Genomic DNA, 21187 nt, shown 5'->3' on the forward strand with positions numbered 1-21187 from the left:
CGAAATCTTTGAGAAGAACACCAGGTGCCGGTTTACCTTATAACGACCTTGTTGTTTCAGTATACAAGGATTCCCTTGCGTTAGTTAAGAGGCATTGCGAAAGAGCTAATGTTTATGACGTCGAGTTATGGGTCATGCAGCAGTACGGTGTGGTGAAATCGTGGACTAATTTATACAACGTAACCTTGAACAAGTTGGTGAACTCTCCTCCGGAACACTTTGCTTTCAAAAGCAATGGCGAACAAGTGTTTAAAATGCATGCTGAGGATGGTCGATCTGCATACCTGCGGACAGTGGATTTTAGGAGCAAACAAGTTAAATGTTCTAGGGTTGATCGATCGTACCAATACGAGTCCATGAATTCTTTTGTAGAGAGCCTTATTTTACTTGACCAATCTGATGCTTATTCTTGTTACTAAGCAGCGGCAGCGAGCAACAAGTAGTCTTATGGATTTAATTAGTTTGCACTTTCTTTTCACTTGTAAGTTAACATGTCCTTCAAATGTATGGATTTGGAATTACAAAAGTATTGATGATAAATATATATATATATATATATATATATATATATATATATATATATCTTCTTGTTTTTTGTTTTAATTATCTTTCACAAATATAATTAGTTGCAAATGAAGTACCCTAATTGAAGTACTTTTTTTTTAGGACAGATGGTGACTTCATATATAAACACTAAAAAATAGGTGGGGGCCGATTAAATAATCTGGTGCATATATAAACACTAAAAAAAATAGGTGGGAACCAATTAAATAATCTGGTGCTTATGTAATACAAAACTTACCAAACATCTGTTCCATTTTATTAATGCTCTATAGTGGTCTTCTACGACGTGTCAAATGAAGCCTAATGTTTGTGACTTTGCCCTGCTAATGACCTCTACTGCTCCCCCGCATGCCCCATAATAATTTGGCAACCCTGCAGTTAAAATGTTTGTGACTTTGCCCCCTCCCTCCTACCATTTGTACCTTCCCTTGGACCAAAACTAGACAAAAATACATTGCCGATATTTTGTATTGTGACCGCGTCTGCGTTCTGCTATGATTCGCGCACCAATGACTGTAAGTGCAAGGTGCTGAGAATTTTCCGGGACAGGTTTTCTTGTGGTCATGCCGGTAACACCCCGTATGTCGTTGAGGTTTACTCCTTAGCCAGGGGATCCTGGAGGATTCTTAGTCCTCTTCCAGCTCCTCCTGCTGTTTCTATTCCTGGTTTGCCTGTTCTCGGTAAGAGCAATCCATGTCCTAGGAACGTTTTCGTCAATGGTTCTGTGCACCGGCTTCTGCCCCTCGATCAAAAAACTCTGCAAAGATGCCATAGTGCCGTTTGATATGGCCACTGAATCGTTTGATGAGATTGAGATACTAGAACCTTTGCGAAACACACATATCCTTTTCTTATATGGGAGTGTTGTTCTTTCAGCACACATGAATTCTTTTGTTGAGAGCCTTGTTTTACTTGATCAATTCAATGCTTAAAACACCGTTTTGGAGAAGAGAAAGAAATAGTATTTCAACCTAATACACCAGACTACTATTGCGCCTGAAATTAACATTTGATAGATGAAATACTCGTCGGAGATCACACTAACCAAAGTATTTTTCTTTTGGACCGAGGGCGATTCAGTATGCAAATACCAAAAAATTCTTCCAAAACGTAAAAAATGACAATTTCCATCACTTTAGCCGGGAAGACATGTCCTGAAGAATCCGGCAGGTTGCATGAGCATCCGCTCAATATGCTATGAATTGTCTATGCTAACTCTTCTTTGTCAAAACTGAACCTCAAAATGCGTACCGGTAAATGGCATCAGCCGCACCATCTTCATCATTGCTTGCACCAATTACATTAGCCACAGCTTTTGTCTTCTCTGATCCATTACTAAGAGCAACGCCCAAAGAAGCCAGCTCAAGCATCTCGACATCATTTTCTCCATCGCCAATAGCCATGATCTAAACAATATATTATTAGAACTAATCAGGAATGAAATCATAATTGGAACATAACTAAAATTAGGAAACATGTAAAACACGATATCAGCACCAACACAGTTCGTAAGATTATGGCTAACAAAAAATTTAAATTGTCCATATAAGTTGGAACACTGAATACTGTGTGTTAGGAATGTTCTCATGACTCGCATGATCTAGTGATGTGAACAAGAGGAACAAGTATAGGTATACGACTAACTCCGATTAAAACAATAAACGCTAAAACAAGAAGATAACTCTGTACCTGATTTGGAGTGATTCCTAAATGATCAAGAAGCATGTTTACCCCACTTCCTTTTGAGGTTCCTGCGGGAACAATTTCAAGGTGCCCTTCCACTGCTTGAACAGCTGTTGCACGATCTCCAGTTGCTTGTGACCAGTATGGCCTCAAAGTAGTAGCCACTACCTCAGGGGTCTCCATGAAGAGCACTTTCTGTATATGCAAAAGACCAACAATAAATTAGTTTCATGTTAGGGTCGCACTTGGTTTGAGACCGAAGAAACTTCTAGTTATCCACAAGAAGAGTTGATTCAAGGAAAATTAAGATCAAAGCTGAGTGCTAGATGCTTGCATATTTTTGTAATACAGTCAAATCCGCACCTGTATGTCAGCTTCAGCCAAGAGGTGCTCAACTGAAGGCATGATTTCCACCTGTAAATGTAAATATCGTTCCATATACGAAAAAGGGGATGGTGAGGGGGGAGCTCAGGCAATAAAGAATATTTATCATCACAATGAAACATTGATTTTTTATAGCACCTTTGGCTCATTATACAATGTATGCACTGAGTCAAGTAATGGATGCTCAAACAGAGAAAAGCAACGGTCCCTGCTGAATGCAATAAGAGGAACCTTATTCTCCCAAGAGTAGAGACACGCCTGCAAATAAAGAGCATACAGTCTTTTGTTTAGAAAGATTTCCAGTGAAACCCCAAAATTCTAGAAATCCCCACCAAGGTATTACCTCTCTGCAGACACTTGTATCTAAATTTTTTCTAAAAATTTCCCGACCTTGCCTACCATAAACAAGCAATCCCTGTAATCAAGTAGAGGCAGACAATAAGAACAGCATGTACGGATATCAACCCAAGACAGAGGCAAGTACAGTTCTGAGAAAGACTAGCATAAGCAATAGTCAGTACGGCATTCTGTTCCTAAAAGTATGACCGGCAATTGCCAAGATTCAGTAAGTAAAACTCATCAGGGAGTTACCTATGGTGACAGACAAAGAACATGAAAACTTTTAAGATGAGCAGGGATGGTTAGCACAGTTCAGTATAGTGTCCTCATCAAGCTTACCAAAGGAAGAAAAAACATCTAGGTCTAAGAAGATTATTGGGTAAATACAAGTGAGAAAATTATGGAAACATATTCAACAGAAGACTACGCATGTAGCAAGTGAATAGTTCGGTCATCAGATGAACTTGCAACATGGTGAGAATGAAATTTGCAAGGAAGAAAAGATAAACCTGCAAAAAAACCCCAGGAGAAAATTCCGAAACAATGCCATCTTCTCCAGCTAATTCTACCTCCTTAAAAATTTTCATCACAGCTGAACGAGACTGTTTCAATGTGAATTATGATATTTAGAAGCCAACACATACATAATATATAAACTGACATAAAAAGTAACACTGCAGGCTAGAGCAACAGTAAAACATTAGATTCCAAAAGTTTTTGAACAAATCAATCATAAGCAAAACATCGTATTGGCAAACATAATGAAAACACATTTTAGAGCATAATATGCTGATAATCATTATGAAGAAAAAAATGTTGTTCTTACTTTTCCCGTGGCTATCACTACTCTCACACCCCTTGATGAGACCTCCTTGAGGGCTTTCGCAGTTGTTAAACTAATTTGACTTTTGCTGTTGAGAAGGGTGCCTTGAATATCAAGAGAAAAATATATAAAGTTCATTTTAAGCTTAACATAGCACAATGAAGGCGCAAGATTACAGTAACTGCCAACTTACCATCCATATCACAGAAAATGCATCTGAACTTTGGTTTATAAAATCGCAGGCTGCCTTCTCTCTTCCTGTCTTTTAACAATTCACCAGTAAGATTACTCCACTAAAAACTTCCAGTGACGAAAGATGTGAAAATGAAACCGTAAAAGATTACCATCTGGTTTTTCCCCATGGGAATTTGTTTGGGTTTCGGCATCATGTGCACTTTGAATTAATCCTTTCCCCTTCCACCCAAGACTCTTTAAAAGAAGCTCCTCCTCCTTCTCCATTTCCACTTCGGCCTCTTCACTAATCTCATGATCAAATCCTAGTAAATGTAACAACCCATGTATCTGCAGGAGGATTCAGTGATTAAAGTCATCAAACTACACTAAAAAGCATCGCTCTGAATTAATCGGTTCTCCTAAGAAAAAAATCCTTAAACCAACTAACCATGAGAACACGTATCTCATCAATAAGCGTGTGGCCTCTTTCCTCCGCTTGCCTTGCCGCTGTCTCAACAGAAATCACAACGTCACCCAACATAAGCTGCATACAATAAAAAGCTTCAGTGATTCAAGTTATGCAAAAAGAAATGGAACCAAAAAACAGAAAAAGTGATGAGCTAGTACAATGGGAAGCTTAAGATTTGGGACATGCTGCGACAGCGAGAGAACATCGGTGGCATGGTCTTCATTTCTCCATTCCTTGTTAAGTTTTTGGATGAACTCATCGTTGCAGAGAAGCACCGAAAGCTCTATGCTTTCGAATCCACCAACATCATTTATGGAATTGTCCCTTGTTTTATATACTGAACCTTTCAACCCATCAAACGCCAGCTTCATCGCCATTGGAACATTCAGACGAAGCAATTCCGCAATACTCTGCAAGTTCAAACTTCAGGTAATCAGGCCAAGCTTATATAAAGAGGCATTTACACAAACACCTGGTGGGCGGTCCCGAGATTACCAGCACTTCAGGATCATCAGGCAATCCTTCTTCGATGCAAATGCTGACGTCAAGCTCGATCTCCTTCTCCTTGCTTTTTGCGGCTCGCCGTCTCACCTTTCGGTACTCTCTCTGTGAGAAGAAGATTGGTCCCCGAAGCAATGGCGGTCTGGCTGCTCGTATCCGTTCGTCTCTGCACAGAGAGTGAAATCTCCGGCCGAATAGAGAGGTTTTTGAGGTGTTGAAACGGTGCGTTTCAGGAGGGGAGATTGAATGGATGAGCGCGGGAAATGAGGCGGTGGTTTGTCGGATGGGAAGAGGGGTGATGGATATTAGGGTGGCGCGCGGAATGTAACGCGCCATTTGAGTGGCGGAGGACGGGGAGGGAGGGTGGAGGGTGCGGAGGAGAGTAGGGAGGCGGAGGAGCATTTATGGGGCCAAGCTTTTGGAGCTCGCGAGGGAGTGTGCGAGTGGCTGCTTCGATCGCGCCTTGTGTTGTAAGTGAGCGACAATCTGACGGAGACGCCACGAACTCAAATGCCTCTTTTGTTATATTTTTGAATTTTCACAACGTATCAACGTAACATAATTCTGCTAAGTGCGGTCGTTTCACCGGATTATTTCGGACGAGACTTCTGGGAGGAAATGACGAGATGGAAAAGGGCAGAGAAGGGGGTCTGGGACTTAAAGACGAGGAATCGTTGTCAGAGATGACACACTCGAGCAGGATGAGGTTGCAAGAGAGGACGGTCTTAGTAGTTCTCTAGTTTTTGAGGGGTCTCACTAAGACGTCCAACGAGGCCTTAGTTGAGATGAGTGCCTCCTAATCTCATTAAAGCTAGTTTTTTTGGGTAACAAACACAAGACTACATTATTAGTTCAATCCAGTAAAACTTAGTGAAGACAAACATTCGCATCCTTATCTAATTCACACTCCACGAACAGACTAAAACCTCTTAGTTACAATTCATCGCCCATGAATGACAGTCTTTTCTTTTCCATCTTTGGAAAAAATTATTGACAAGTGTTGTGGATGGAGGAATGACTCCATATACAAATACAATTGACCTCCGTAGCAATTTCGCAGGTTGGATATCGGTAGAGAAGCTCACAATTATTAAGCCATGTCTGTATTCCGGTTCCTCTGTCTTGAAGAGAAGCTCACAATGCATACCGGTATATTGCATCAGCTACGCCGTTTTCGTCGTTGCTGAGACCAATTACGTTCGCCACAGCCTTTGTCTTCTCCGCTCCGTTACTAAGAGCAATGCCTAAACAAGCCAACTCAAACATCTCGTTATCATTTTCCCCATCGCCAATAGCCATGATCTGAAAAACAAATTAAAAGAATCACTCAGAAATGACAACGATATTTGTATGCAAACAAGAAGTATATAAGGTCAATGACAGTGGCCTTATCATCCACCAACATCGCCAACTTGTCTCGGTTGGTTAAACATACTGTTTGAACTATTCTTGGAACAACACATACTGCTTATCATAGTAATAAGGATGCAGGGAAATATCAAATACCCCTTTTCAATCTGTGGTGATAATCCTTGTGCCGGTCAAGTTGAGGAACATGAACAACTCCCATTAAAACAAGAAAAACGCTAAAAAAAGGAGATAGAACAGCTTTGTTGTCCATACCTCTTTTGGAGTGATTCCCAAATGATCGAGCAGCATGCTCACTCCACTTCCTTTTGAGGTTCCAGGGGGAACAATTTCAAGCATGTCAGGCACGGTTTGATTGCTTCTGAACAGTATGGCCTCAAAGCAGTTGTTACTCCCCCAGCAGTATCCATGAAGACTAGTTTCTGTATATCGATAACATATGCATCATTACAAGAACTGAAAGCAGCAAGAACTAAAGGATATTAATTCAATCAAAATTTTACAAATGAGACCAAGTGGTATGAACTGGAGACGCTAGACAATGGATTTCTGACTAAAACCTCAATCCTCCATGAATCAATAGAAATTAAGAGCAAAACCCTAAGCTTAATATATATATTTTTTTGTCTTTGTTAGAGAGGATGGGGAGAGTATTGTTCCTCCTTGAGGGCCGTACCTGTATACCAGCAGCAGCCATGAGATGCTCAACTGAAGGCATGATCTCCACCTGTAAATAAATACTTTCCATGTAAGTTATATAAAATGGTGCAAAATTAAACCTCAGTCAGTAAGCTAGTATTTATGACCATGATGAAACAAACTTTTGGCACCTTTTGCTCGTGATATACAGTATGCATGGAATCAACAAGTGGGTGATCATAAAGGGATAAGCAACGATCATCGGTGATTGCAATAAGAGGAATGTCATTCTCCAGAGAGTAACGACATGCCTGCACATATGGTCTTTTATTTCATTACAAGCCAATGAATAATATATTCATGCAAGCCTCACCAAACTATTACCTCTCTGCATACATCTGTATCCAAATTCCTTCTAAAAATTTCCTGACCTTGTGTACCATAAACAAGCAATCCCTGGAATCAAGTCGAGGCAGACGATAAGGACAAAATGTATTAATATCAACTCGAGCCAGACAAAAAATAGTCCTAAGAGGGAGAGATGATAAATGTAACAACCAATGAGAATTTTGTTTCTTAAAAGCTTGACCAACCATTACAGATATCAAGTCATTCATAAGATACTTGAGGTGGTGGAATTTACATAAGTTTGGTGACAGACAAAGAGTATGTAAATGTTTAAGAGGGAAAAGGAATGGATATCACGGTTCCCTCTATTGTCCTTATCAAGCTTACAAAAGAGAGTACCACATGTAGATCGAGGGCAGATGAAAGTGAGAAAATTATTTCATGTGTGAGATATAACCAAAGCAACGTAAAACGTTAAGATAGCAGCTCTCCGGACAGGAGTAAGCATGCTTCTATCAAGTGAAGACAATTCTATGTTCCTCACATATAACTTGGCAACAAGCTTGAGATGAAATTTTCAAGGGAAAAAAGAGAACCTGCAAGAAAACCCCAGGAGAAAATTCTGAAACAATGCCATCTTTTCCAGTTAAATCTATGTCCTTAAAAACGTGAATCACAGCTGGCCGAGCCAGTTCCAAAGAGCTGTCAACAATTAAAAGATTTTTTTAATCAACACAATTCAACAATCAAGAATCATGTACCAAGTAACACTGAACACCAGAATAAGTAAAATTTATAATACATTTCTATAATGTCTCCTGCTGATAATGAACAGAAAATGAGATTCTTACTTTTCCGGTTGCTATCACTATTTTCACACCCCTTGATGAGGCCTCCTTCATAGCCTTGACATTCGTTGAGCTCAGTTGGCTTTTGCTGTTGAGAAGGGTGCCTTGTATATCAAGAAAAAATAATATACAAACACTGACACAATAAGCCCAAACTTACCATCCATATCACAGAATATATATCTGAACTTTTGCTTATAGTATTGAGGGCTTCCTTCTTTCTTCCTGTCTTTAACAACTCAGATGTAAGATTATCTCATCACAAAGTTTAACCAAGCAAATTGAGGCTACAGATTGAATGAAGAGTTTAATGATTAACAAATAAAATAATGTCCATAAAATAAGGATGCAAAAGTGAAGCTGTAGAAAGATAAGGTTTACCACTTAGTTTGAGCCCATCGGAATGGGTCGCAGCATCATATGCACTCTGAATTAACCCTTTTCCTTTCCACCCAAGACTCTTTAAGAGAAGATCCTCCTCCTTCTCCATTTCCACTTCAGTGTCTTCACTAACCTCGTGATCAAATCCAAACAGATGTAACAATCCATGTACCTACAGGAGGGTTTAGTAATTATAGTTATCAAACTATGACCGAAAGTTACAAATTCATATTCTTTAACATCTGAAGACCACACATTCGTTCGAAGAAGCATATGTTCAAGAAGCGTATAACACACTAATAATAATGTTCTTAAACCAACCATGAGAATGCGCATCTCGTCAAGAAGCATATGGCCTCTTTGCTCCGCTTGTCTTGCTGCTGTCTCAACAGAAATCACAATGTCCCCCAACATAAGCTGCAAACCATACAATGTACTAAGAATGCATGCTTTCACTCTAACAAAGAAAACGATATAAATTATCGAACGAGCTAGTACAGTAGTACCATCGGAAGCTTAAGATCAGGGGCATGTTGGGACATGGAAATTACATCAGTAGCATTGTCCTCCCCTCTCCACTCCTTATTAAGTTTCCGGATAAACTCGTCATCGCAAAGAAGCACCGAAAGCTCCACGCTTTCATATCCCGCAACACCGCCTATAGCATTGTCCCTTGTTTTATACGTAGAATCTTTCAGCCCATCAAACACTAGCTTCACTGCCACCGGAGCATCCAGCCGGAGCAGTTCCGCAATTCTCTGCAATCTTCAAACTCCATTTCACTTCAGCCAATCAGCTATACTGGTATTACGTAAGAGACATTTATACAAACAGTTGGTGATAGACTGATAGTTGCATACCAAGATTTCGGGATCGTTCAAAGCTTCTTGGATAGAAATACTGACATCGAGCTCGAGCTCTTTCTCCTTGCTTTTCAGGGACCGCCGCCGAACCTTTCTTTCGCCTTTCTGCCAACTGCAGATTCGTCCCCTTAACAGTGGCGGTCTGGCTGCACACCTCCATTTGTCTCCGTGTGTCACGTGAAGTCTCCGGCCGAATACCGATGTTACGGAGGCCTCAAAGCGGTGTGTTTTTGGAGGGGAGATTAAACCCGGCGCAGATGGAAACGATGAGCTGGATATTAGGGTGGCGCGTGGCATGTAACGCGCCATTAGAGCGGCGGAGGAGGGGGAGTAGAAGGGTGGGTGGAGGAGCATGTAGGCGTCCGGAGCTCTTGAGGCAATATGAGTGCGGTGATTGGTTGGCACTTCCTGCTTTGTGAATAGCAAACGGGATAAGAGGGGACATAATTGATTGAACTCCCAAATTCTAACAAAAAGGATCCGCAGAGAATACAGCGATAGTAACGTTATCGGCTAAAAATATTTTTTTCCTTATAAAAGCTTTTGAATCCTTTTTTTTTTAAATAGAAATGTCACCCAAATGTTATCATTTGTATGAAATTAGCGGCTAAAAGATTGTCTTTCACAATTAACCTCCGAAACCTTTTTTTTGGTCAAACCTTCCAAACTTTACGATGGTTTGGTTGCAAAGTCATTCTCGTTATTTTTCATGACTAGAATAACTAGAATCATTTTTTGGCTAACTCATTTTTTTTTAATTTATTATTACCAAGTAGAGAGATTCAAAATTATTACGATAATTAAAAAAAAAGGTATCTTAAAGCCGTAACTCATGGTATTAATCCAACCCTATTCACCAAAGTTTTGTAAGAGTAGCAAATGTGGCATGTTGAATGGCAATTCACTTCATTACTTCCCAAGTTTGTAGTGGACAATTGCTCGATTTGAAGCGAGACTCCGAAGATGGAGGCCATTGAAGACGGAGAGATTGGAGGGAGCGAGGGTGGAAGAAGATTGGAGAATTTAAGGGAAGGAGTAAATTGATGTATTGGAAACTTTACAGATTAAATTGATGGATTTTAACTTTAAGGACTACTTTTGATAAATTTTATTTTATTTTTGGTCAGAAACCATTTATGATAAAACAATAAAATATCTATGAAGTGAAATAAATCAAATTTTTTGGGAAGACTAGCTGGACGTAACGTGCGCAGGGTCTTTAATTTAATCAAGTCCGCATCCGATCAAACCCTAACCGTCTCTACCGCCACTTCTGAATCCTCTCTCTCAATGCCCAATTCAGATCGCTCTCACTCTCTCCCGTCTCCGCCACCAACCAATTAGATTTCCGATTCTCCTCCGCCGACGAATTAGGGTTCCGATTGTTTCAGCTACTCACACCCTCTACTCGAATTGCCTTCTAAACGCCAGCTTCCTAACAATTTCTTCAATTAGGTTCCATAAATACTCAATCTTGATAGCTCGAGTGCTGAAATGGCGGGTTCTGAGGATCCAGTGGCCTCTTCCCCGGCTGAGCAGCCGCCAAAGCACTACGGCACCACCAAGCCAATCTTCCTTTCCGGTCCTACCGAGTATGATCTTCAACGAAATGTCGAACTCGAAAGGGTACATGGATGCGTACATAAATCTGTTTTATGATGCTAAAGATTGGTTATTTTTAGTTGGCTTGATTTGCAAGTTGCTGATTTTATCTGTTTTCTATTGATTTTGGTAGTACTTGATTGATTCGGAACTTTATGAGAGCAAAGACGAGGCTGCGAAAAGAGAAGAGGTTCTTGGCCGCATTGATCAGGTATATAGTTCACTGTTCTATTGTTGGCTAATATCAGTAATGCGACCCTTATAGTTACAATGGATGTCTTTTTTTTCTGATGATATTGGGAATGATTAAGAATTTTATCGCAATTGGCGGGTCGATTTAAGGCATTATCAGTGTAGGGTTCTTCTGTGCATACTGTCAGTTGTGTGTGACCTAAAGCCCTCATTTGATGCTTAGGATTGCCTTGGCTTGGCTTGGACAACAGACTAAATTCAATTAATGTTGAATGAGAATTTGGATGCCAACTTGCATATTTTGTCCAAGTGATGGTAGAAGATGGAGAAATCATGAAGAATACTTATCCCTCCTAATCCCTACAAAAATGTTAGGATTGAAAGGGACAAGTTTTCTTCATGACTTCTCGATCATATCCACTTGGACAAAATATGCAAATTGACATCTATATTTCTATTCAACATTCTTTGAATCTAGTTGATTGTCCAAGCCAATCCTAGACATCAAATGAGCCCAAAATTTATTATTTGGTTCCCCTTGGATTCTTAGCTTATGTTTAACATTACTGTCGTCATTGATACGCCATGTGGTATATCAAACTTCTATAGATTTGAAGGCTTGCATTTCGCTTCAGTTGGATTGTATTTTTGTTCGATGAGGTTACCAATGGTTATACTGAGTTTCTTTTTACTGTAGATTGTGAAAGGCTGGGTGAAGCAGTTGACAAGTCAAAGAGGCTACACGGATCAGATGGTGGAGGACACGAATGCTGTCATTTTTACTTTTGGGTCTTATCGTCTTGGGGTAAATATCAGTTCCAACGATTACTTCTAGTAGTAGTGCACCATCAATTTCTTTTGCTTTGTATAATCATTTTTATAGGTATGTTATGTTTGAATTCGTAGTGAATCAACAGTTGATTATTTTTCCCTCTATTTAACTCTGTTTACAAGTATACCTTGTAACTCATGTTATTCTTATATGGTGGGGGATACAATTTCATCTCTGGAGTTTCACGAACAGATTTGGGTTATGATCCAGAATGGTATGCTATCCGTTTTTGGTGATTTGATATGCCACTCATATGCTTGGATGTGGTAAGCAAGGATCCATGCTTTGTAATGAAAAAACTGGTACATGTCAATTAGCCAAGGATAATGCTGATATTAAAATCTATTGGACGGTTCACATTTATGATGAAACCTTACAAGAATAACAAGCTTTTGTTAGGACTTTGTTCATTGAAAATGATGCCATTGCCAGTGGATGTGATTATGCAAACATATAAAACATCCGAGGATCATCAATGCTTCAGTCTATGAGAACAGTTAGTTCCACAAAGGTGAACAACTCCTATGTGATCAGTCTTATTAGTTCATTGAAATTGATGCCATTGCCAGTGGATGTGATCATGTGAACATTTAAAACACCTGAGGATCATCAGAAGCATCTATGAGAACAATTAGTTCCACAACAATGAACAACTCCTATGTGATCAGTCTTATTTTAGAAGGAAAACTAATGAAAAGGGCTTGAACACTTTGAGTTTTAATGATAAGGACAAAATAAAGGGTAAAGTGAATAGTACTAGGATTGACTTTTTAGTGTAAAAATGTGATTTTTCGTTAAAGTGAACAGTACCTTGGGCTTTTCGTTAAAACTCCCTATTTTAGAATTTGCTGTTGTTGTGATCGTTTACTCAACTTTACTTTATTAGATGTTATAGTATATACCTAGCTTTGTTCTTGCTTTGATTGTGTGGTCCAACTACTGAGTGTGGAACATTTTACATTACTTGTGCCCCGTAGCATTATGGCCATGGTACCTGTATTATTATTAATGTATTTATTTCTGTGACAGGTTCATGGGCCAGGAGCTGACATAGACACTTTGTGTGTTGGGCCATCATATGTGAATCGAGAGGTGATTTATGCATACACATTCATATGTATAGTCCCGATTCTTTCTTAATTTGTTTGACCAGACTTGTGACCGATTCTTTCTTAATTTGTTTGACCAGACTTGTGACCGATTCTTTCTTAATTTGTTCGACCAGAATTGTTACCTGCAGCTCTACCTCACACTTGACTATTTCTGCAGGAAGATTTCTTTATTACATTGCATGATATCCTTGCTGAATTGGAAGAGGTTACTGAACTTCAACCAGTTCCTGATGCTCATGTCCCCGTCATGAAATTCAAGTTCCAGGGAATATCAATAGATCTTTTGTATGCAAGCATCTCTTTTATGGTTGTTCCAGAAGTGAGTACAGAACACTTATTCTTAAAATCTATTGCTATTTGTTCTGTTTATCCATTTCATTGTGTTTCATGACCATATGACCATATACAAAAAACTATTTCCGGGCCAATGTGATTTTCTCTTGCATCCTTCCTCACTTGTTTTGTCAGCTGGGCCATCTAAGGTTCTGGTACTAGTGTGGAAAATCGGTTTATTACTAACATTTGAAGATGCATACGCTGCTACCATGATAGAGATAACAAAGAGCGATCCTGGTGTTCTTTATGATATTGATGTGGTGTTGGAACATGCTTGTCAACAGGATCTAGACATCTCACATGGATCTGTGCTATATGATGTTGATGAGCAAACTGTTCGAAGTCTGAATGGCTGCAGGGTTGCAGATCAAATTCTTAAACTTGTCCCCAATGTTGAGGTTGATCACGTCTTATCTCTTGCCCTGGTTTATTTTGTGGTTTAATTGACTCAAGGTGTGACACTGTATTTAACTGTAGCACTTCCGGACGACACTCAGATGTTTGAAGTTTTGGGCTAAAAGACGTGGTGTTTATTCAAATGTAAGTTTTGCTGTGTGCAGAGCTGTTCAGAATCTTCATTATTAATAACTCATTAGTTTTACACTTATGAAATGTGGTAATTTTTTGTTCTATTGTGTGTAGGTTACTGGATTCCTTGGTGGTGTAAATTGGGCTATCTTAGTTGCTCGGATATGCCAGCTTTATCCCAATGCAATTCCTAGCATGTTGGTTTCCAAATTTTTCAGAGTGTATACTCAGTGGCGTTGGCCAAATCCTGTAATTTTATGTTCAATTGAAGAGAATGAACTAGGGTTCCCTACATGGGACCCTCGTAGAAACCCTCGGGACCGCCTTCATCATATGCCAATAATAACTCCTGCATACCCTTGCATGAACTCTAGTTACAATGTCTCAGTAAGTACTCTACGTGTTATGGCAGAGCAGTTCGACCATGGTAATAGGATATGTGAGGTGAGAGCATAAATTGAATATATTTTGCGTTGGCTGGTTTTATTTCATTATTGATTGCCTTTGCCCTTTGGTTTTATTACAGGAGATTGAGCTGAATAAGGCCCAGTGGAGTGCTCTCTTTGAACCTTATCTCTTCTTTGAGGCGTACAAAAATTATCTACAAGTCGACATAGTTGCAGCAGATGTTGATGACTTGCTGACGTGGAAGGGATGGGTGGAATCCCGGTTTAGACAGCTTACCCTGAAGGTAAATGGTTTCTTCTGGAGTTGTTTTGAAAGCTTTTATAGTGGTTTTCCTCTTAATGTTTAGCATTTTATCTCCGTGCAGATAGAGCGAGACACGAAAGGGATGCTGCAGTGCCATCCATATCCTAAGGAATATGTCGATCTATCCAAGCCATGCCCGCACTGTGCTTTCTTTATGGGTTTGCAGAGGAAAGAGGGAGTGAGAGGTAAAGAAGGTCAGCAATTTGATATACGTGGAACAGTCGATGAGTTCAGGGAAGGAATAAACATGTACATGTTCTGGAAACCCGGGATGGATATATATGTTTCTCATGTTCGCCGGAAGCAGCTTCCTCCCTTTGTTTTCCCCGATGGGTGTAAGCGGCCTCGATTATCAAGGCATGTAAGTCAGCAGGAAGAAAGAACTTATGAAGATTCTGCAGGTTGTAGTTCTGGGTCTGCGGAAAGACATACCAGGAGGAAAATTGATCATAAAACAGAGGATGTGAGGGCAATCAAACTCGAGAAGCAGACGTCTGTTAGTTCACAATTGATGGAGTCTGTGGCCCCAGAAAGTAGTACAGGTGGAGCACCTGATACCAGCTTCAGTAACAGCATTAGGTTAGAGTGTCTGGCAACTGGAGATGCAGAAAAGAAATCTGATAGTAGATTGCCTGTTGGACAGTTAGAGAGGGAAAGGGGAAGTGTTGCAGACATGAGAACGGTTGATAATGTTGTGCACGAATCCAATACTACAAATGAGTGCACATCTGTGCATGTTCCTGAATTTCCCAAAGTCAGAAATGAGGTCAAGCCTTCGCAAGAGGATTATGAGGTAAAACCATCTGAACAGTTGGAGAAACCTCTTTCCTGGAAGGAGCTGGTAATTCCATGTGCAGCGTCTATCTCAGAGTCCAAGGAAACATGTGAGATGGCCTAAATAAGGACAGAATTGGAAATGTGCATTGGCTGACGTGCAGAATATGGAGGCTGACTCTACTGGAAGACTGCTGAATTGGACAGCAGATGCTATTGATGTTGACCAAGAACTAGTCAAACCATGTACTCGGAAGATGGGGGTGGAGAATGCTGAATGTGCATTGGGGTCACTTCTATCACTCAAACTCAATTGTGAAGCGAGTTACTTGATTTGTGAACTCTGGATTAGGAATTGTACCAGATGGAAGTGAGAAAACTGAAAGTTATGGAGAAGAGAGAAGGGGATATTTGCAGGATGATTCACTTTTGGAATTGGCAGAGTTGCTTGGGAAATGGCGCTTTATAAATGCGAATAGGGTATTTCAAAATGCCTTGTCAGAAGAGGTTAAGGTTTTAACATAAACTCTCTTATACATGTTTTCTCGATTTTCCTTTTTTTAGCACAGACAATGTCTTTAACTGGTGCAAATTGTGGTGGCAGGTTCTGCACCACTATACGTGATTTGTTCCCAGTAACTTTAAAGTTTTGTGTACCCGTAGTGTTTATCTCATCTCTTTTCTCCAATACATTTTTAGGAACCTGAAAATTCTTTTTATTCTCGATCTTGTATTGTAGAGCCGGCTGTAGCAATCGGGAGTACCGTCAATTTTGAAGATGGAGCTAGGTCAGGATCTTTTCAGAGGCCAACAGTAAGGCATGCATTTGAAACTCATAATATTTTTTAAACAAACCATTATATCTTTATACTGGCCTGTTTGGTGGCTCTTTTGCAACAGGTGAAGTCTGAGGTCATTGGAATGACCTTTCAACTTTCGGCAAGAAATCATTGATGGAATCTCACTTTTCCAAGGAAAAAAAGGTAGCACAAGGGTAAGTGCCATTTTAACTGGTGGATTTCATTACGTTTTCAAGGTGTGTGATGCCCTTCCAAAGTAGTGTGGAAGTTTCATCCGTGCAAAAGAGAATACCGCATGGCTTGGTCCGTCTGCGTATGATCTTCGGCTTCAATGTGGCCTGCTAAAGTTTAAGCACCATGAATTCATGAAAAAGTGTCGTTGCAGTCGCCAAGAACCCTGTTATTTGAGCTGTATAGATTTGTATGGAAGTCACTTTTATCAGGGCAAGAGTTCATCAAGAACTGAAATGAGCAGGCTGTGAGGGGTTTTGCTTTCTTATTGTCTATATATGCACTCATCAAATTTCTGGAGTCTGTACAACCCGCCATTGTAATACAGATTTTTAGCAATTCTCTCTCTCTCTCTCTCTCTCTCTCTTTGGAAACAAAAGCTCGATTTTCTCACGATATCGAAACAGTAGACCAAGTGAACATTTACTGCAAAACTGAGACTTAAAAGCTTATGACTAAAAGTGTTTACAATGCTTCCCTTCTCTTATGTATAAAGCTTTACTGATCTTGAAAGTTGAAACTAGTTGGAAATTCGACATGGAACCCCTATCGATGCTTTCCCGCCGGCATATATTCGTGTCAAGATTTCTTCCCAATTATTATGTACATTACACACTGTAAACTAAGCTGTCGTCGTGCGCCTTACTGCGTTTGTAACTGGAAAGGTACGTGCCAGTGCTGAGGAGGGGAGAAACATCAAAGTCACTTCCCACCTGTCTCACTTCAAAACCTTCCGACGGACCATGGCCGCGAAGAATGTGCAGAACTTCCTTCATTGAAGGACGGGTTGAAGGTAATGTGCTGGTGCAGATGAGTCCTAGTTTTAGCACGGTGCCCATCTCTTCCAAGTAACACGGTTTTGCGATCTCCCCATCGAGGGCATCAGTTATGGTCTTTCCCTCGCTGTATTCCCGCCATACCCATTCTGCTAGGCCTGTATGCTCATCTCCGCGGTTGGGTTCTCTCCCGGTTGTTAGTTCCAGGAGTACAACCCCGAAGCTGTAGACATCTATCTTTTCGTTGATTTTCGTTGTATAAGAATACTCTGAAAAGCAAAATGTCATACAATGTAAGTAATGTTCGAAAAATATGAATGCAAAACAGACCAATTTAAGCTCTTACCTGGTGCCATGTAGCCGAAGGAGCCTGCAATAGCGGACATTGTGTGATGATCTCCGTCCTTGGAAAAAATCTTTGCTAGTCCAAAATCTGCTATTCGAGCCTTGAATTCAGAATCCAACAAGATATTGCTGGACTTCACATCACGATGAATTATCGGCGGAGAGCAGTCATGGTGCATGTAACACAAGCCTTGTGCAGCCCCTATCGCAATCTGCAACCTCGTCGGCCAGTCCAAAACAATATGATTAGCCACACCCAGGCCTGATGCTGGTCTTCTCCTCTTCCCATGTAGCCACTTATCGAGGCTCTGATTTGCCATGTACTCGTACACAAGAAGCTTTGAATTGTCACTTGAAATGCAGCACCACAACTTAACAATGTTCGAATGGCGAATTGTCCCCAGTATCTCAACCTCAGCAATGAATTCTTTCTCAAGCCTCTCATCCAATCTGTTGGTGTTACAAATCTTTTTCACCGCGACATATTCACCCGGGCAGTTGGTGCTAACCTGATAAACATTCCCTGAACCCCCACTTCCAATGAGATTGGTATCCGTCAAACTCGCCAACACGTTGAACTCTGTGAGATTCAATCTGTGGAATGAGGTGAGCTTCCATGTTGCCAAGTCCTGACCGCGCTTTCTCCTCCAGTAGTCTCTGACCACGAAAAAGGTCAATAAAACAGTAACAAGGAACACCGCAATGGGGACTAGAATCATGGCAAGGACTTTCGAGGACAGCTTGTGGGAGACACGGACTTTGGTGTAACAACCGGGAAGGTTAAGAACTGGACTATTGGCGCAAAGATTCGAATTGTTCAAGAAACTGTTTTCATACGCGAGATTATCAAACACATCTGGGATTTTGCCGGAAAGCTTGTTGGAAGACAAGTTAAGAGAACTGAGAATCAAGTTGCCGAACTCAGCTGGGATTTCGCCTGTGAATTGGTTCTCGGACAAGTCCAAGTATAGCAGGTTAGGCAAAGAACCAATGGCTGCTGGAATGTGGCCCGAAAACGCATTTCTCGAGAGGTTCAAAGTATTCAAGGATTCCCATGAGATGATCTGAGATGGTAATTCGCCCGAAAATTGATTCCCGTCAAGCAGCAGAGTGTTCAGCTGAGAAAGACTAGTCAGTTCAACTGGGATTTTCCCCGAAAACAGATTTCCGCTCGCCTTAAAAACAACCAAACGTTCCCAGGACGAAACTTGAACCGGAATCTCACCGGAAAATCTGTTGTTGCTGATTTCCAGCCTGGACAGATTCCAAGCCAGCTTGCTGGCGGGAAGCTGACCCGAAAACAAATTGTCACTCAGCATCAAACTCGACAGAGTTAGTCCGGTCCAAACTCCGAAAGGAACCTCACCCGAAAAACGGTTGTGGTAGACCTTCAGCGTCCGCAAAGAATCACAATTTCCAAGCCCTTTGGGCAACTCTCCGGTAAGATTATTAGAGAACGCAACAGCTCTTTGCAAAACTCCTCCACTGCATAATTGTTCCGGCAGAGAGCCGCTCAGCTGATTCCCGGAGACATCAAAAGCTTCGAGCTTCGAGTGAAGGCCTAATTCCGGCGGCAAGGTCCCGTTCAACATGTTCTGAAAGACCTGAAATACCTTCATCGCCGGAATTAGGCCTAAACTCTCCGGAATCCCACCCGTTAATTGATTCGAAAAAAGATTCAAAACAGTCAGATTCTTTATCTTCCCAAAATCTTGTGGGATTGAGCCGCTCAAATTGTTCGTAGACAGATCAATCTGAGATAAATTCAACGCCTCGACAGCCAGTGGAATCTCCCCTGAAAATTTGTTGTTAAAGAGTAACAAGTCGCTCAGATTCTTCAACAAAAACAACCCACCTGGAATCTTCCCTTCCAGATTGTTCCTCGCAAGATTCAAGTTCTCGAGGCTCGAGAGACCTGAAAAACTCTCCGGAATCTCTCCGATCAAGTTCGTATCCGTCATCCACAAGCTCTTCAGCTTCTTCAAATTCCCGAACTCCGTTGGGATGCTGGCCGCAGCCAAGTTTCCGTTATAAGGCATCTCGAATATTTCGAGATTTGACAAGTTCCCGATCTCCGGCGGAACACTCCCGTTGAACAGATTCGAATAAAGCTTGAGTGTCCTCAGCTCCGTCAGCCGGCCGATGGCCGCAGGAATGTTGCCGGAAAAATTGTTTCCTCCGAGGTCCAAGTACTTAAGAGACGGCGACATCCGGTAGATATCGGGGGGAATTGGGCCGACAAGGTAGTTCTGCGAGAGGTCAAGGACTTCGAGATTCGAGCAGTTGTAGAGAAATTTCGGGAACTCGCCTGGAATGTAATTCCAGGCGAGGTGGAGCTCTGCTAGGCGTGGGAGCTCGCAGACGGCCTCCGGGATTCTCTCCGTGATGTTTACATCGGGGAGGGAGAGCCCAGTGACCATGCCGTTTGTGCAGTTGATCCCCGGCCAATCGCACGGTGAGGAGGAGGAGTTCCACGATTGGATGAACGGTGGATTTCCCCATTGTGCTTTGATCTTGAGGAGGATTGACTGCTCTGTGGATTGTGAAATTACGATCAAGGGTAGGGAGATGAGGAGGAGGAGAAGGGAGGATGGGAGTGGCAGGGGTGTTTTCGACATTTTATGTGGCTTAGTTCGTTTGCTCCGGTTGGGTGTTTTACCGGGAAAATGTGGGAGACGAGAGGCAACGGCAGCTATTTAAACTTGGTTGGCTTGGACCGCGGGATTATATGCGTTTCTCCGTGTAGAAATGCCACCCACAATGGCCAAAATTACATTATGCCACTGACATTGATTTAATGATAATAATCGTGTCGTTTTAGTCAACTTAGAGGTTTATTTTGACACGCATCAAATGGAGCTAATAAGTAAACCTGACAACGAGTTGTGTTTTGTTTCGTTTTTGTGTATTATCCGTTATTTTAATGTATTGTGTCGTATCAAATTCGTTATTTTAATTGGTTATTAATAGGTGACCAGATAAAGACCCGATCTGTTAACACGTCATGTTATTTTATGTCGGATTAACGGGTTGTACAATAAGTTGTCATGTTTAATGTCTAGATCTGACAAACAATATCTCAACATGTTCTTAACAGGTGACCCAATAATGACCCGAATTGTGAATGAGTTCTTAATGGGCCACACTATAATGACGCGAATCGTTAACAAGTTGACTCGAAATCTATTATTTTTGTGTCATTTGGTGTCGAATCAACAGATCGTGTAAAAAATTTCCAAGCCTACTAATAATCATATGTTTAGGGAGAAATTGAGAAAAACAATTACTTGGTATGGCCTTGTTTTCATTTTCTTGTCTCTTGTCTAAGGAAAATATGGATCGTTTAACAATATTAAGGAAAACCTTTAAGGGAAGGGCTTCTTTTTTTTTATTTTTTATTTTTTTTATTTTTTTTTTAAATGAGGATTAGTTATACGGTCCACACCACATCGAACTTTAACGATCCGAACCATCTATTTTTCAAGTTCCACCTTATAGATCATCATTGCAAATATATTAGACAAATCGAAAATATTTAAGACATCTAATTGGGTTCAAAGAAAT

At 40.8% G+C, this 21187-nt stretch overlaps 3 protein-coding genes and 1 pseudogene across 8 annotated transcripts; 1 reads left to right on the forward strand and 3 right to left on the reverse strand.

The window, feature by feature from the left end:
- Positions 1-1463: 1463 nt before the first annotated feature.
- LOC137718293 (endoribonuclease YBEY, chloroplastic-like) lies at positions 1464-5544 on the reverse strand. The gene is made up of 12 exons (XM_068457811.1): positions 4932-5544; positions 4595-4846; positions 4416-4511; positions 4138-4315; positions 3987-4055; positions 3797-3897; positions 3480-3572; positions 2975-3046; positions 2770-2889; positions 2611-2661; positions 2254-2442; positions 1464-1970 (listed from the first exon to the last, which is right to left on the reverse strand). The coding sequence occupies exons 1-12, from the start codon at positions 5337-5339 to the stop codon at positions 1803-1805; spliced, it is 1797 nt and encodes a 598-aa protein (XP_068313912.1). The 5' UTR covers positions 5340-5544; the 3' UTR covers positions 1464-1802.
- A 146-nt stretch (positions 5545-5690) lies between these two features.
- On the reverse strand, positions 5691-9738 carry LOC137716985 (endoribonuclease YBEY, chloroplastic-like; annotated as a pseudogene).
- Positions 9739-10590: 852 nt separating this feature from the next.
- Positions 10591-16858, forward strand: LOC137717232 (nuclear poly(A) polymerase 4-like). 6 transcript variants are annotated; one of them, XM_068456522.1, is made up of 12 exons: positions 10591-11010; positions 11120-11197; positions 11876-11983; positions 13040-13102; positions 13280-13441; positions 13743-13856; positions 13936-13998; positions 14101-14430; positions 14513-14677; positions 14759-15984; positions 16211-16289; positions 16372-16858. In XM_068456522.1, the coding sequence occupies exons 1-10, from the start codon at positions 10879-10881 to the stop codon at positions 15593-15595; spliced, it is 2052 nt and encodes a 683-aa protein (XP_068312623.1). In that variant the 5' UTR covers positions 10591-10878; the 3' UTR covers positions 15596-15984; positions 16211-16289; positions 16372-16858. The 6 variants fall into 6 exon arrangements, with proteins under 6 accessions (XP_068312623.1, XP_068312625.1, XP_068312624.1 ...); XM_068456524.1 differs by having other exon boundaries at positions 16211-16284; XM_068456523.1 differs by having other exon boundaries at positions 14759-15978.
- Positions 16859-16909: 51 nt separating this feature from the next.
- LOC137717230 (receptor-like protein kinase HSL1) lies at positions 16910-20323 on the reverse strand. The gene is made up of 2 exons (XM_068456521.1): positions 17625-20323; positions 16910-17547 (listed from the first exon to the last, which is right to left on the reverse strand). Exons 1-2 carry the CDS (start codon positions 20239-20241, stop codon positions 17111-17113), a joined length of 3054 nt encoding a protein of 1017 aa, XP_068312622.1. The 5' UTR covers positions 20242-20323; the 3' UTR covers positions 16910-17110.
- Between the last annotated feature and the right edge of the window lie 864 nt (positions 20324-21187).

This window comes from Pyrus communis, chromosome 15 (genome assembly GCF_963583255.1).
Source record: "Pyrus communis chromosome 15, drPyrComm1.1, whole genome shotgun sequence".
Taxonomy (NCBI): domain Eukaryota; kingdom Viridiplantae; phylum Streptophyta; class Magnoliopsida; order Rosales; family Rosaceae; genus Pyrus; species Pyrus communis.

Excerpts from the sequence above, each read along its gene's own strand:
- LOC137718293 (XM_068457811.1), bottom strand. The coding sequence starts at position 5,339 with ATGCTCCTCCGCCTCCCTACTCTCCTCCGCACCCTCCACCCTCCCTCC. Across the intron at positions 4,316-4,415 it reads ATGAGATACGTGTTCTCATG|ATACATGGGTTGTTACATTT; the intron begins GTTAGTTGGTTT and ends ATCCTCCTGCAG. Across the intron at positions 3,898-3,986 it reads CATTTTCTGTGATATGGATG|GCACCCTTCTCAACAGCAAA; the intron begins GTAAGTTGGCAG and ends TTGATATTCAAG.
- LOC137717232 (XM_068456522.1), top strand. The coding sequence starts at position 10,879 with ATGGCGGGTTCTGAGGATCCAGTGGCCTCTTCCCCGGCTGAGCAGCCG. Across the intron at positions 13,103-13,279 it reads CATCATATGTGAATCGAGAG|GAAGATTTCTTTATTACATT; the intron begins GTGATTTATGCA and ends CTATTTCTGCAG. Across the intron at positions 14,678-14,758 it reads TTAGACAGCTTACCCTGAAG|ATAGAGCGAGACACGAAAGG; the intron begins GTAAATGGTTTC and ends ATCTCCGTGCAG.
- LOC137717230 (XM_068456521.1), bottom strand. The coding sequence starts at position 20,241 with ATGTCGAAAACACCCCTGCCACTCCCATCCTCCCTTCTCCTCCTCCTC. Across the intron at positions 17,548-17,624 it reads CTTCGGCTACATGGCACCAG|AGTATTCTTATACAACGAAA; the intron begins GTAAGAGCTTAA and ends TTTGCTTTTCAG.